The sequence below is a fragment of the Manis pentadactyla genome, chromosome 2, assembly GCF_030020395.1.
Source record: "Manis pentadactyla isolate mManPen7 chromosome 2, mManPen7.hap1, whole genome shotgun sequence".
Classification (NCBI taxonomy): Eukaryota; Metazoa; Chordata; class Mammalia; order Pholidota; family Manidae; genus Manis; species Manis pentadactyla.
Genome location: NC_080020.1, coordinates 214739033 through 214753813, shown reverse-complemented (window position 1 = coordinate 214753813; position 14781 = coordinate 214739033). Strand labels below are relative to the sequence as shown.

The following is a 14781-nucleotide window of genomic DNA, read 5'->3' as shown; positions in this document are numbered from 1 at the left end:
TCATAGAGCTCTTCCTAGATAAGGGGTTAGAACAGTTTCTGACACATAAGTATTCAACATTAAGGATACTAAATACTAATATACTAGTATTATAAGTATTAATGTAATAATATTAAAATACTAAGGATAGGACTCTTGACTTGTTCTTACATTACTCCTCGTTATCTAGCTCAGTGTCTGGTATGTAGTAGATACTTGATAAACAGTTGATGACTTGGATAGTTTTTGGTGTCCATACTGACCTTCACTTTGACCCCAAAATACTGACATGGAGCTGGTCACCTGAGATCTTCATAAAGGTCTGAGATTGGTAGCAGGTGCTAAAATGGGGTTGATGACTCTGGGCTCCTAAACTAAGTGGTGGTGATACTAAAAGAGAGGCAGCAGAGTTGCTACATGTAGGGAGTATGTCATTTATTGACCTATGTCATTTATTGGCCCTGTGTTCCCCCACTCACTGGTCACTACTCTTGACTCGTAGGACAACAGGTACAGAACTGCAAGGGATCATCCCCAGCTCTGTGATCACCAGATCCACCAGTTCTGGGGGAGTCACATCATAGACCAGATTTAACAATCGTAGGGAAGAGTAGCTCTGCCAGTTAGCCAGGGCCACGTGTTCTCCTCGCTCACACAGCAGATCATCAGGGTCATCTGCAATGGGAGGTGTAGCCATTTATGTCCTTTTAGAAAACAAGTTGTAGTTCAACCTCCCCTCTCCCTCCTAAATTTTCTCATATCCCTGGAATCTCCTTTTCTGCCCACCTGGGCTCCTTACCTAGCTCATTGGAGACAAAGGCATCAGTCTGCACACGCTCACAGAACTTGTATGTTTCACAGCAGACCAGCACTGGCACATTATGGGCTCGTGCCACCAAGGCCAGCTGTGCTGTCCCAACCTGTGACATCACGGACCCATTGGCCAGGAGCGCATGAGCCCCTAATAGCACCTTAGAGACCTATTTGTTTTGGAGGGTGAGAAGGGGAAGAAAATGTGATACATGATCAATACAGAATAACGTTCCCCACTCCTGCCCAGGACAGTAAGACACAGAATTATAAATCTTAATGTTGGCTCCTTTGGGAACACACCTGACCATTGGCCCACACCTCCCACGGGAAAAATAAACTAGAAATGCTATTACATGCTGTAGATATTTTTTTCCTATTAAATATAAACAGGGTTATTTAATTCTGATACTTCTAAATAACTGTAACCTTGGGAGGGTGGGATTATGTCTATACTACTCTCCCTTTTAACTTTGGACTCTCTTTCCTCTGCCCTCACCTCTGGGAGTACATAGGAAGCTGCAGGAATCAGCAGGTAGGAGGCAGGGACCCCAGCATGGACCAGAGAACGTAGCGTGTGCCTTCCCTCCAGCCATGGCCGGCTGTCCACCACTACCACCCGAAACCGCCGGCCCTTAGCCCAAGCCTCCTGAAGAGTTCGTGATACAAGAGATGAGCTGGAGTGAATGGAGAGGAGGATTCAGTTATAAATGACACTAACTGATGGCTCACTCCTAAAGGGCAAAGTCCCTTCTTCAGATCATTTTACCCCCCAATTTTCTTAATCACAGGGTCTGGACCATACCATCCATATACCAGGATCACATCTCCATTACTGATCTTCTTATAAGCAAAGCGTGAAATTGCCTGAGCTGCGAGCACAATCTTCTCTTGCACATACCGATTAATGGCTGCATGAAGCTCTGACTTGGCCTAAATGGAGTAAGATGATTAGGGACCAAGAAATGAACACATTTCTTCCTCTGATTATTATGCTAGATGCCTAACAGGGGCCCAAAGGTGGCACAAGACAGCACAACCACTTCCTTAACTGACCAGGGCAGAATGGCCATGTTGTCCCTCCTGGGACCCCTGAGCATGTTTCTGAGCTCTACCCTGAGGTGCATGCCTTGCTCATTCCTCATACTCATCACCTCCTCTTCCCGCTTGGAGCTGCTCACACCAGTGATCTCCTTGTTGAGGAACTTGATGGCGTTGTACATGCTCGCTGACAGGGGGCGACACTGAGTCAGAAAGCTACAACAATACCTTGTGTTAGTGTGACTCTAGACTTACAAAGTTTTCCTGATTAAAACAAATTCTTTAAAAAGAAGACAGAACAGAAAAGGGAAAATAGAGGTAAAAGAGCAAGGGAAGGACACAAGGACTGCTGAGGTGGGGATGGATTTGGTTGGTCTCACCTGAAGTAGGGCTTCAGTTTATTCACTAGGTCCCTTGAGAGTTCTTCACTAGGAGGCGTCGTGTAATCCTGAATCACCTATAGTGTACACAAGTCGATCAGTAAAATGCTTACTAATAAAGATGTCTGCAAGTGGGGTGGGGTAAGCTTCACTGAGGAAAGTGTTCAGGGATGGAATCACTCCCTCTTTCCCCCAGAGACTACTTTGGGTAAAAGAAGCTGGGTGGCATTGGGGAATGAGGGGTTGGATCACAGAGGGAGGAGGATGGGGCATACCTGCTGCAGGGCACGAAGCAGGGCAATACAGCGGGCAGTGGAGCCACTGACCAGGCCCTGGGAGTACTGCAGGCCGAGTCGCACCATGGCTGGGTGGATCACAGAGGATGGGATGCTGATGGGATGGCGGTGTCACACACTTTGCAAGGGAGCTTGAGCACCTACTGCCCACCTGCTCCTGATGAAAAGGAACTTCCTTCACTAGCACAGACACCCCCATTTCCTCCAGAGTTTTGCCTTGTGTTTTCCTTGAGTTTTCCCACAGATGTAATTTCAAATTTCCACTCACTTTCAATACCAAGCTACTAAAATTCCTTGGACTTTAAAAATTATGACAATTTTTTAGGCCCCTACCTCATATACTGTGTTAGAGAGTTTTGTCTGCTGTACTGGGGTAGGTGGGAGAAGAGAATGACTTTGGATCCATAATCCTTTCGTGTAGGAACCTTGACAAAACAGAGGAATAGGACAATGGCCAGAGTTTAAAATTTATGGGATGAAGCTGGCAAGGAAACAATGAGACTACTTTAACCCAAGTACCAGTTCTTCTCCAGGATCTCACTTTGCCCTGGACACCCTTCCTCCCTCTACCCCATCTCCCTAGGCTCTTGCTGGCTGCACACCAAACCTACTTCGTACCTGTTGTCGCTCTGGTTTCTTAACAAGCCGCCTCAGAAGTGTGAGGTCATCAGCCTGAGTGTGCTCAGGGACACGCTTCACTCCTAAAAAATAAATGATCATCTTTTTAAGACACTGTAGGTTTTAATGAGCATTTTTTTTCTTTAAGGCATAGGGACATCAAGAAAAACTGGCAGGAGGAGAGGGAAAAAACAGAAAAGAGTAAAAGAAGAAACAGAGGTAGGATGAGGTTGAAGGGAGAATTTTGAACTCTGGGTCCCAAAGCAAAAAACGGGAGGGTAGACCTGTTTGACTGTGGGGAAGCCTGAGCTAACACAAGAATTAGAATCAACAGAGGTCTTGAAAAGAAGGGCAGATACCTGAAAGGGCTTCTGCAGCTGTGCTGGGGCAGGCCTGAGGAGGTGGCCCTCCTTGTTCCCCTTTCCTTGCCTGTTTCAGGGCCCGCTCCGCCTCCTGCTTGGCCCGTCTTTCCGCACGAAGTTCAGCTTTACTCCGACCAGGTGGAACTTTCTCCCCAGCAGTGCCCAATTGCCTGCCCGGTCCTGGCACTTCTTTGGTTGGGCCTACAAAAGGCAGAAGGAAGAGGTGCGCAAGCCCTAGACAGGTAATATGTATGCCCAACCAAACCTCTCCCTGTTTTATCTAAACAACTTTGCTCTTCCCTTGCTCAAATCAACTTTGTCCTGTCTCCCATACATCCCTCTATCAGCTCCACACCCCAAGCCCTTTAAAAAAGCCCCCGCACCTTGACATTGGACTGCAGGTGCAGCAGAGCCAGTTTCTGGTTCTGCTCCCTTTTCCTCCTTCCGTTTCTTCTTCTGCTGTTTCTTTTCCTTCCGAAGCTGCAGCTTTTCTTCTTGGGTCATCTCCCTACCCCCTGCCTGAGACACAGAGAACACTGCTCTTTCCTAACAATTCCGAAGGTAAATAAAACACCCCTAGACGCTTACAAGAGTCCCACAAGGTAAAGTCTCTAATCGTCTACCTAACTCTCTCACCAGCTACCTGTTACCAGCTTACATCCCACAGGAATCAAAGCTTCTCCTCCAGGATCAGAGTCACATACCGTCAGGGGTGAAAGAACTCTGCAAACAATCTCCTGGCTTTACGGAAAAATTAAGTAAAACGGAGATGGAGGTTGGGGCGGAATGAAGCTGACAGCCTCCTGCGTACAGCTTGGGAGGGCAGCCGCACTTACCCCAGGCCGAGTAGAAAGCTCTGCCTTCATCCCAGTTCCCGAGTCTGCATCAGAAAACAGGTCACAGAGTGAGCCGGAGAGGCTCCAACAGGGTTTGGGGAGACTCGTACTCGGCGCGGCTGGCTGCTGGGTCGGCATGACCAAGAATCCGCCGCGAGGCGGGGGCGAGCCAAGGATCCGCGTGCAGACGCAGTGCGCGGCAGGATCAAAGGGAAGGCGGGGGAGGGCAAAGAAGGGGGTACCCACCCTTTTCACAGGAACCAGCCGGTACGCCGAGCGGGGCTGTGCCCGAGGAAGTGCAGACCAGAGTCCGGCGTGGCGCCCGAACGGAACGACAGAGCACAAAGGGGCTCAGGGCCTAGCAGTAGCCGTCCGGGGCCCGTCCGCTAGCGTACCTGTCTGTGCGCCCCAGCACTTCCACTCACCCTCGCGAACAGCCACAGCCGCGGCAGCCATCACCCTCCGTCCTAGGCTCCACCCTCAGCGCTAGTTGGGACTACAGCGACCCCTGGGTCTACACCCGCGACACGCAGCCCTAAGCGGACTACAGACTCCGCGCTGCACTGGGGCGGGCCCCGCCCCGGGCTACGGGTGGAGACGAGGGCCATCCCAACCTCGGATCCAGGTCCTGGCAGTGTCTTCTTGCCCTGTAGACTACGGTTCCCAGCATGCCCGAAGGGCTGCGCCCCAGAGCAGACGTCCCACAGCCCTTCCCACCTCGGATCTCTGGCCCCCCCCTCAAAAATGGCGAGTGAGGCTGCGGGTACTTGCTGAGCAGCGGAGGCTAGCGTGCAAAGCCGCTGCGGCCCTCCACGTCCGGAGCCCGACTGGGGCCGCCGCAGGGAACATGCACTTTTCCATTCCTGAAACCGAGTCCCGCAGCGGGGACAGCGGCGGCTCCGCCTATGTGGTGAGGAGCGGCAGGAGCCGGGCCGGGCAGGGCAGGGGCGGGGATAACGGGCCGGAGCCCTCTTGGAGCAGCCTCCGAGGCCTGGCCGCCACTCTTCGGGCCTGGTCCCAGGCCGCCGGCTCCCGACGGCCTTGTTGGTAGCTTATATCACGTCTCAGATCCGTCCAAAGGTCACCCGGGCTCTTGTGCTCGGCTGCGTCGCCTCCCCTGGCAGGGCCGCGGCTGCTCTGGTGGGCGTCACTGGCCTCTGAGGGAGGGAGACTGCGGCACAAGCCCCCGAGTTTCCCCCGGACTCTTCCTTCTGTTTTGGGACCTGGCTCTGGGGAAAACAGACTAAACCTTCTTAAGTTCTCGGCACCAGGCAACTTTCGGCCAGGGTCCCCAAGGGGGTCTTCCAGATTCTGACCCTAAAATGCTTGTGTGCTTTTGTGCCCTCAGGCCTATAACATTCACGTGAATGGAGTCCTGCACTGTCGGGTGCGCTACAGCCAGCTCCTGGGGCTACACGAGCAGGTGGGACTTGCATCTCTACCTTGAGGCAGCTTCAAGCCCTTTCCTACACCTGGGCATCAGTGGCTCCCTATTCCTCTTGGTCGTTTTCCCGTCGGCTGTAATTCCCCTTGAATCACTGCCACAGGGAGGATCTGTTGCTTTATCTTATCGTCTGACATTTCCGGGGAACTCCCTATGAAGCTTAATGTCTGTTTCTGTGACTGTTCCTTCTATACTCACATCCTCCTTTCTGCTTCTCCGTCCCGTCTTCAGCCTTTCCCTGTGCATTGAAAAACCGACCTATTCCCCATCCGCTGCCAAAGCACATTCCTTCTGTTATTTGAGCTGCAACTTGAAATTCTTCTCCCTGCTCATAGAAATCATTCACCGATTTATTTGTGTTTTTTGGCTCATCTCTGCACCTTGTTGTTCCAGTTATCCTTACGTATCTGTGATGCAATGTTTCTCTGTTCTCGTCACCAGAATGTGAACTCTGTATTTAACTCAGTACAGTCTTTCTACCAATAAGTAGTACAACCCCAAATTACCTAATTTCTTTGGGCCTCCGTTTCTAGAACTAAAAATGGATTCGTTGATATGCAAAGTCACTTTAAGTCCTAAGATACTTTGTGAACTTACTTAACTATTACTTAACTATGGGCGCACTTAAATTTTCCTTACAAGGCCTTTGCTTCCTGCGAAGGTTCAGTGAACAGTCTTGCAAGATAGTCAAGGGGCTCCCTAGGCTCTAGCCCCTCACAAACCCCCTCCACAGTGAAGGGGCTGACTTGTACATAGCAAGATAGGAAAGAACTTATATCTAGGACAGAAGAATGGCTCCCTTGGGATTCAGCCTCTGCCAAAGGAATTATTTCCTGGATAATCAGGGTAGATAGAGGAACAGGGACTGAGGCAGGGAAAGGGGAGCCCAGAAGAACATTGTGAGTGTGGATTACCTCACTTGCTTTGTTTATATAAAGGTTGTCTCTCTCTCTCCAAACAGCTTCGGAAGGAGTATGGGGCCAATGTGCTTCCTTCATTTCCCCCAAAGAAGCTTTTCTCTCTGACACCAGCTGAGGTAGAACAAAGAAGAGAACAGTTAGAGAAGTACATGCAAGCTGGTGAGTTGGAGGGAGCTTTAGACTGACTTGTGTTGAGGACTATGGGGAGACTCTCAAAACAGCCATAGGTTCTGTAAAAGGTCCTAAATTTATTTGTAGATCTGGGAGGTCTCGTTTGATCTGTTACTTAATTATCAAAAATAAATAGCATGCAAGAATGCTCTGGGTACTTAACTCGCAGAGCAATTTGGGACTAATATCTATGAGAAATATTAATATAACACTAAATGGTCTTAAAGCAATTTTAGATAGGTGGGGAGAATTTAATTTTTATTTGATATGCTTTAGATTAACATCACTGTTATTTCCCTAGTTCGATAGACTGGACTCAACTAGATGGCAGCCAAGGGTGGGGCAGGTGAAGAATTTATGCAGTGAGTGAGGTGAAGCCAGCTAGGGGATGTGACAAGCCACCATCAGCCCAGGAAATGGGGTAGGAGGGAACCTACCAAGGAGAGAACTAGGCGAGCCAAAAAGAAATCCTAAATTACTGGAACATCATTTTCTTGTCCTCACAGTTCGGCAAGACCCCCTACTTGGAAGCAGTGAGACTTTCAACAGTTTCCTGCGTCGGGCACAGCAGGTAAGGCTTTGTGTGGGCCCTGGATTTAAGGAAACTTTCCTGTAGGAATACATCATTTTAATGAGGTGGCTACAGAGGAGTCATCCTGGCACTTTTTATGGAATGCAGCTTCTGCTGTACCAATGAAAAGGAAAACCAACCTGTAATTAAGCATGCTGAGACTAAATATACCAGATGGAGCTAGAAATTGAGAGTTGGGAGTGGGTCAGAGCTGGATACTAGACAGGTATAACAAGGCTGTGCCTCCTATTCCCATATATGCTCGCAACCAGGAGACACAGCAGGTTCCTACAGAGGAGGTCTCCTTGGAAGTGCTGCTCAGCAATGGGCAGAAGGTTCTGGTCAATGTGCTAACTTCAGATCAGACTGAGGATGTCCTGGAGGTGAGGCCATTGTTCTGTCTTGCCCTTCCTCCCTCTACTCCAGGCTCCCAAGCTGTGGGGGTGATTGGAACCAGCCAGTGTGATGAGCTGTACTTCTTTCCCTATCCCCAGGCTGTGGCTGCAAAGCTGGATCTTCCAGATGACCTGATTGGATACTTTAGTCTCTTTCTAGTTCGAGAAAAAGAGGATGGAACCTTTTCTTGTGAGTGTCTCTGGTCTTTACTGCTTCCTTGTGCTTCTAGTGGTGAATTTGCCACCCTTTCTCCCCCTAGAATGTGGCATTTCCTCAGGGCTTCTCTTTTGATTTCCCTCTCCTTGAGTATCATGACATTCTCCCTTTTTTTTTTTTAAACCTATAGTTGTACGCAAGTTGCAAGAATTTGAGCTGCCCTATGTGTCTGTTACCAGTCTTCGGAGTCAAGAGTATAAGATTGTGCTAAGGAAGAGGTCAGGGCTGGGCTTGGAGGAGGGGATGGGTGCTGGATTGAATTACTGGGCCATGTATTGAGACAGAATAATCTGGACAAGGAGGTAGCACTGGGTGTTTCTTCCAGACCTCCCAAGCTTCCCCCCACCCACTATACCACCGTTAATCTAACAGTCCCAGATTGCTCCTGTTTTGTCCTATTTTCCTATCTCTTGCTTTAACCCTGGCTTAGCCCCATTACCCCTTTCCACCTCTTGGCTTCACAGTTACTGGGACTCTGCCTATGATGATGATGTCATGGAGAACCGGGTTGGCCTAAACCTGCTTTATGCTCAGGTGAGCTTGGAGCTGTCTCAGAACCTTTCCCCTGAAAATGACTCTCGTGTCCCACTCTGCCAAGAAAACTCTGTTCATGACTTTACTGTCAGTTCATGGGGAAGTTCTAGAATACTATCAGGGTACCTGGCACAAGCTCTATTCTCCCTGTTTTGTAAGTTGATATGGTGAAGGACTTATTGCAAGAGGTCGCTCAAGTGTGGGGCTAGGGTTCAGGCTGGCACTGGACTAGGAGCCCTGAACCTCCTACCCATCGTCTCCACTGTAGACAGTATCAGACATTGAGCGTGGGTGGATCCTGGTCACCAAGGAGCAGCACCGGCAGCTCAAATCTCTGCAAGAGAAGGTCTCTAAGAAGGAGGTGAGCCCTGCCTGTCTCCCTCCCAAGGGGTTGCTTTCTTGAGCTACCCTGCTTCCCCTCCTGACCTGCCTCACATGGTGCCTGGGTTTCAGTTCCTGCGGTTGGCTCAGACGCTGCGGCACTATGGCTACTTGCGCTTCGATGCCTGTGTGGCCGACTTCCCAGAGAAGGACTGTCCCGTGGTGGTGAGCGCAGGCAACAGTGAGCTCAGCCTCCAGCTCCGCCTACCTGGCCAGCAACTCCGGGAAGGCTCCTTCCGGGTCACCCGCATGCGGTGCTGGCGGGTCACCTCCTCTGTGAGTTGGGGTGTGGGGTGGGGAAGGCCTTTGGGATGGCAACCTGGCAAGCCTTGAACTTCGGGAATGGGCTACAGTGGGTCAGGGAGGGAGGGAGACTGGTTGGAGTGAACTCAGTCCCATTCCCCTTCCTTTTCCAGGTGCCTTTGCCCAGTGGAGGCACAAGCAGCCCAGGCCGTGGCCGTGGTGAGGTACGCCTAGAACTGGCTTTTGAATACCTCATGAGCAAGGACCGGCTACAGTGGGTCACCATCACCAGCCCCCAGGTGTGAGCCCACCCTCAGGCCTTGGGAGCCCATTGCACCATCTTAGATACCCAAGTCTAGGGCTTCCAGGACTCCACATGAGTGGGAGCCCTTGTCTCAGGGTTGGTGGGCTCAGGATGACCATCTTCTCAGGCTGAGCTCTCTTGCCTTCAGGCTATCATGATGAGCATCTGCTTGCAGTCCATGGTGGATGAACTGATGGTGAAGAAATCCGGTGGCAGTATCAGGAAGGTAAGCAGCAAACGGGCCAAGGGGCTGAGTTGTTCTATTTTTCCTGACTTTTGTCCCAGATGCAGGGCTTCTGACAGGGCCAGGAAGTGATAGGGATTCCAAAGGGAGAGAACTTGTCTTAATGGCACCTCATGTCTCCATCCACAGATGCTGCGCCGGCGGGTAGGCGGCCCCCTAAGACGCTCAGACAGCCAGCAAGTAGTGAAGTCCCCACCACTGCTTGTAAGTATTACTCCCTGGTCAGTACCCTGGCCCTCAGCCTTGCCTCACCTTCCCTGAGAGGTCTCTGACACCTCTACCTCCTCTTCCAGGAGTCACCTGATGCCAGCCGGGAATCCATGGTCAAACTCTCAGTGAGTTACCCATGAAGTTGGTGTTTGCAGGGGATTCTAAGAAGGCTCCAGCCTCTGACCACCGACCCTGCCTTTCTTACAGAGCAAGCTGAGTGCTGTGAGCTTGCGGGGGATCAGCAGTCCCAGCACAGATGCCAGTGCCAGTGATGTCCATGGCAATTTCGCCTTTGAGGGCATTGGAGATGAGGATCTGTGATCTCTGGTGCTCAGATGTCTGCCCTCTCCCCTGGAGGAATGTTCAGAAACTTGCCCTGTGCCTGTACCCCCAAGCCAGGGGGTCTTTTCCTTCTTACCTTCCCCTTTTCTCCTCTTGGCCAGGGGCCTCCTAACCCACTTTCTCTCCCCAAGGGTTGGCTGCACAAAGGATTGTCCCCTTTTCAGAGCTGGCCCTCAAAGCCAAATTAGCATTTAGTTTTTTGCACAAAATCGAAGGGACCATGGCTGTCTGCCTTGGGGAGGTACCTTAGCTTCCCCTGGGCTCCTTCTGGCCTATCGGGGCCATGGGCCAAGGGGATAGGCAGAGGTCTGTGTGTGGTCTGGCCCAGCTCCCCATCATTAAACTCAGCCTGACTGCTGCCTACCTCTGGTTCCCTCACTGCCCCACTCCCCCATCTCAGCATGGACTGCTGTGCTAAGGGTGAGGTCGAGCTGTGTTTGCCACGCCAATTCAGCATAGACATGGCTTTGTTAGTGTTTCCTTTATTATAAAGCACTGAAATAAGTTAAATAACCAGGTGGGAGTCTGGGCAGTCCTCCAGCCAGTTCCTCCACTGCCCCTGGGAGCATGGAGGTAAATACAGGACCCTTCTCACTGAGCTCATGAAATGCGTCAGTAAAGGCAAGGCCCCTGGTCCATATGGGCTCCTGGCCCCCTGCACCCACCCCCCCTTGTTTGGGCTGGTCCATATAGTGCCTAGGTCAGTCTGTGGAGCCCCTGGCCAGCGGGGGAAGAAAAAGAAGGTGGCTTCTGGTCCATCTGTATAAAACACACGGAGGGTCAGGGCTAATCCATAGGGCCCTGAGGAAGAACCTAGCTCAGGGGGAGTCTGTATGGAGAGCCCGGCTACCAGTGGCACCCAGAGCCGCTGGACCCCGAGCACCCAAAACGGAAGGGGAGCTGTGAGGTGGGGCCCAGCCCTCAGAGGCAGAGAGGCCAGGCCCTCCTGCCCCACCATGGCCATGCACCTTCTGGTGGCGTTTATAGTTGTCCCAGTGGCCTGTGGTGTATGCGCAGGTGGCACAGCGGAAGGGCTTCTCGCCTGTGTGCCGTAGCATGTGGCGTTTGAGGTTCATGCTCTGATTGCAGCTGTAGTTGCAAAGGCTACACCTAAAAGGTTTGTCCCCAGAGTGGATGCGACCATGACGCTTGAGGTTGGCCAGGTTACCACAGGCATAGGGGCAGAGGGGGCACTTGTAGGGCTTCTCTCCTGTGTGGACACGCTGGTGCCGTTTCAGGTTATCCAGATGAGCAGAGGCATAGGGACATCGAGCGCAGCGGAAGGGCTTCTCACCGCTGTGTGTCTTCATGTGCCGGGCCAGGTGGTTGGGATAGTGAGTAGCAAACGGGCAGAGGCTACAGGCAAAGCCTTTGTCACTGGGGCCCTGGGGTCCCCCACTGGCACCCCCTCCAGCCTCTCCTCGCATGCAACGCCCACAGGTGGCAGCACCCAGCCGAGTACCCTCTCCCTCCTCCAGCTCTTGTCCACAGTTCCGGCAGGTCCAAGGGAATAGCAGCTCTGGCAGTGGTTCTGATCCAGTCCCACACAGGCCCTCTCCTTCACCCCGCAGCTGCCCACAGTCTGGAAGGAAACTGGCACTGCCCGGTGGCACATGGAGGCTCAAATCTGGGAGCAGCAGAGCATCTGTGGGCACAATGAGAGCTGGGCTATGAATCCAAGTATCGCCAGGGCCACCCACCTGTATTCTGGGTTCTTTGGTCTCCAGCTTTTTACCTTCAGGTCGCCGGGGCACTGCTCCCTCCTGCTCTGTGGGGCTGGGAGGCCGGTTTGGACGTGGAGCACAGCAGCGAAAGCCACAGGTCGGGCAGGGAGGAGTGGGGGGCCCCGCATGGGTGCGTTGATGCCGCCTCAGGTTGCCCAGGCTGCTGCAGGCAAAGGGGCAGTGGGGACAGCGGTAGGGCTTCTCGCCAGTGTGGGTGCGGGTATGTCGCGTCAGGTTGACGAGCTGGGCTGAGGCGTAGGGGCAGCGGCCACAGCGGAACGGCTTCTCCCCGCTGTGTGTCTGCATGTGCCGCTTCAGGTGGCTCGAGTAGTGGGACACGAAGGCGCAGAGGCGGCATGAGTACAGTAGCCGTGGGGGCAGCGGGGGCCCCCCACCCGGCCCTCCTGCCCCACAACACGGCCCCTCACCTGTCGGCCCCCCACACAGCTGGCAGGCTGGGCCTGGCCTCTCACCCCTGGCCTCCCCTGGACCCCTGGTTGGCTCCTCAACTTCACTCTCGGCACTTAGTGCCCGGCCGCCCCCAGACTCGTCGTCGCTCAGCCCATAGGGAAGCCCAGGCCTGGCCCCCAGAGAGTCTCCTGGTAAGATAGATATGAGAAGAGACATCAACATGGGGTAGGACCAGGCTCCAAACTCTCTTGCTCACTTGTGTCCCTAATGGCTTGGCCCCACCCTTTGTGCTTCAGTGATCCCCAAAATCTCTGAGCCTGAGCTAACCAAGTGATGACAAATGTACTTAGTTCCACAGAACAGAAAAAGATCGAGGGTTCATAGTGAACTACAACCTGAAATGCATCAAATAACGGAATTAGCTGATTCTTGGGATAAGGAAGTAAAAATACTAAAGGCAAAGGCCTGAAACCTTATTCTAAGTTCTATATTAGTAAAGTCCCCTTTAGTAGTAAGTTGATTATAAAATAACTATCTCAAGAGGGAGGCCAAATTTGAAGAGTAGAAACAAAGTAATGCATGTAATACCACTTTAAAGGATGGATTCTCTTTACATGGAAGACTCCTCAATGATCTTCATAAACACCCTTCATAGGTGGCATTAGTGGGTAGACAGTGCAGCAAATTAGGATGGGGATACGCTAAGATCAAAGGGAAGAGTAATGTGGAAGAATACTTGAGGGTAAAAACTAAAACTTCAATACAAAAGGAGCTTATACTGCAGAGGAAAGGGACAGAGATTAGATATAAGCACCAGCTTGAATGACAAGTTGCTTCACTAAACCTCTTAAAACTCACATAAGGTATGGGTTGGGGAAGAGGAGAAGGTTATTAAAGGGGCATTTCCTTTTAACCAGTTGCTCCATGCGATTTGTCCACTATCCTAGTCATACCACGTTTGGACCAGGCCCTAGAATTTCACCTCAACAAAGTGATGGAGCTGACTGAGCCATTAGGCATATGAAGAAACCTAGCTTAAATCTAAACTAAACTAGGAAACGGTGTTTTGCTCCCTGGCACTAAACCCTAACCTGCTTCTTTAAGGGCTGGGGTCACAGCCATAACTAATTCTTAACCAAGTCCCTCCAACCCACCTTCAGAGTCTCTCTCGAAGCCCATGAGCTGGTCGCTGCTGCCGTCACCTTCCTCCTCTTCCTCTTCCTCCTCAAACTCCAGATCCTGGCCTAGTAGCAAATCACTCTCCAATACCAGGGACCCGGGTCCTTCGTCGAGGGAGTCTTCGGCATCAACTGAAGAGGGGAAGGGGCTTGTAGAGTCTCCCTCAAGGAGCCGTGCCCATCATCCGCAACCAGGGAGACAGTCCTCGTAGACCCTACTTCCCGTACTTCGACCCCATCAGGTTCCCCTAGTACCTGAGTGGGAAGCCTACTGTCCAGATCACCCACCCCAATCCGGAGCCCCCTCCACCCAAACTTGAACCCACTCGCTGACCCCACCCCCGGCCCCCCCCCACCGCGACCCCTGACCTTTGACCCCCTCGCATTTCACGGGCTGTGGGTGGCTTTGCTTCCTTCGGGGCATCGTGACCGGCTCCAGCCCGACGCGCCTCCGGCCTGCGGCCGCCCAACCCCACCCCTCCCAATTCGGCCCGCCCGCCCTTCCTCTTAGGGCCCGCGAGCCGCCCCCATGCAGCGGCGCGGGCCCCGGGCAGCCCCCGGCCCTGGCCCCGGCGCCCAGCTCAGGCCGCTCCCGCCGCCGCCGCCGCGTCCATTCATGGAGCCCCCTCCCCCCGCCTACGGAGACCAGCTGGTACCTCCGTACTCGCTTCCGCTTCCGCTGCCGCAGAGCCACACGGGACGCGTAGTCCGTGGAGAGCGCAAGCTGCAAAACCTTCCACAGCATGACCAGGAAGTAATTGTATCGAAAGGAAGCAGACTAACCAATCAGAGTATCAAATAGAAACAGGACTACAGACGGGGGGCAGGAAAAGCCCCGTCACAGAGAAATCATCTGTTCCTCATCCTCTGGAGCCGTCCTGCAGGTCCTGACCCCTCCCTGGAGGGACTAGGAATTCTTCCTAGTGACTCCAGGAGGGGGTGAGAATTGCGACACCTGCCCAGCCCCCCAAGCAGCTGGGGGTTACAATACCCAAGGGCCCTCTCCTCTACACACGTGCCCACCCCCCCGCCCCACAAACACACACACACACACACGCACGCACGCACGCACGCACGCACGCACGCACGCACGCAGGGAAGGGCTCGATGGAAGCTACCGATGGGGGTAAGAACGGCACCAGAGCACCCTGGGTGACCAGGACAGGACGG

General features: G+C 52.7%; 3 protein-coding genes across 10 annotated transcripts; 1 reads left to right on the top strand and 2 right to left on the bottom strand.

The window, feature by feature from the left end:
* Positions 1–393: 393 nt before the first annotated feature.
* Positions 394–4848, bottom strand: EIF2B4 (eukaryotic translation initiation factor 2B subunit delta). 6 transcript variants are annotated; one of them, XM_036903513.2, is made up of 13 exons: positions 4748–4848; positions 4323–4366; positions 3870–4005; positions 3484–3687; positions 3125–3207; positions 2840–2931; positions 2486–2600; positions 2211–2287; positions 1944–2046; positions 1595–1722; positions 1289–1466; positions 779–959; positions 394–654 (listed from the first exon to the last, which is right to left on the bottom strand). In XM_036903513.2, exons 1-13 carry the CDS (start codon positions 4776–4778, stop codon positions 455–457), a joined length of 1572 nt encoding a protein of 523 aa, XP_036759408.2. In that variant the 5' UTR covers positions 4779–4848; the 3' UTR covers positions 394–454. The 6 variants fall into 6 exon arrangements, with proteins under 6 accessions (XP_036759408.2, XP_036759409.2, XP_036759407.2 ...); XM_036903514.2 differs by having other exon boundaries at positions 4569–4806; XM_036903512.2 differs by having other exon boundaries at positions 4323–4808.
* Positions 4849–4980: 132 nt separating this feature from the next.
* SNX17 (sorting nexin 17) lies at positions 4981–10661 on the top strand. Of its 3 annotated transcripts, none has more exons than XM_036903521.2 (15): positions 4981–5232; positions 5671–5745; positions 6728–6845; positions 7364–7428; positions 7701–7811; positions 7923–8013; positions 8171–8258; positions 8505–8574; positions 8843–8935; positions 9028–9231; positions 9372–9422; positions 9651–9728; positions 9876–9950; positions 10040–10081; positions 10164–10661. In XM_036903521.2, the coding sequence occupies exons 1-15, from the start codon at positions 5170–5172 to the stop codon at positions 10275–10277; spliced, it is 1338 nt and encodes a 445-aa protein (XP_036759416.1). In that variant the 5' UTR covers positions 4981–5169; the 3' UTR covers positions 10278–10661. The 3 variants fall into 3 exon arrangements, with proteins under 3 accessions (XP_036759416.1, XP_036759415.1, XP_057353313.1); XM_036903520.2 differs by having other exon boundaries at positions 9372–9497; XM_057497330.1 differs by lacking the exon at positions 7701–7811 and having other exon boundaries at positions 9372–9497.
* Positions 10662–10764: 103 nt separating this feature from the next.
* On the bottom strand, positions 10765–14167 carry ZNF513 (zinc finger protein 513). The gene is made up of 4 exons (XM_057497329.1): positions 13981–14167; positions 13588–13743; positions 12034–12621; positions 10765–11943 (listed from the first exon to the last, which is right to left on the bottom strand). Exons 1-4 carry the CDS (start codon positions 14033–14035, stop codon positions 11117–11119), a joined length of 1626 nt encoding a protein of 541 aa, XP_057353312.1. The 5' UTR covers positions 14036–14167; the 3' UTR covers positions 10765–11116.
* Between the last annotated feature and the right edge of the window lie 614 nt (positions 14168–14781).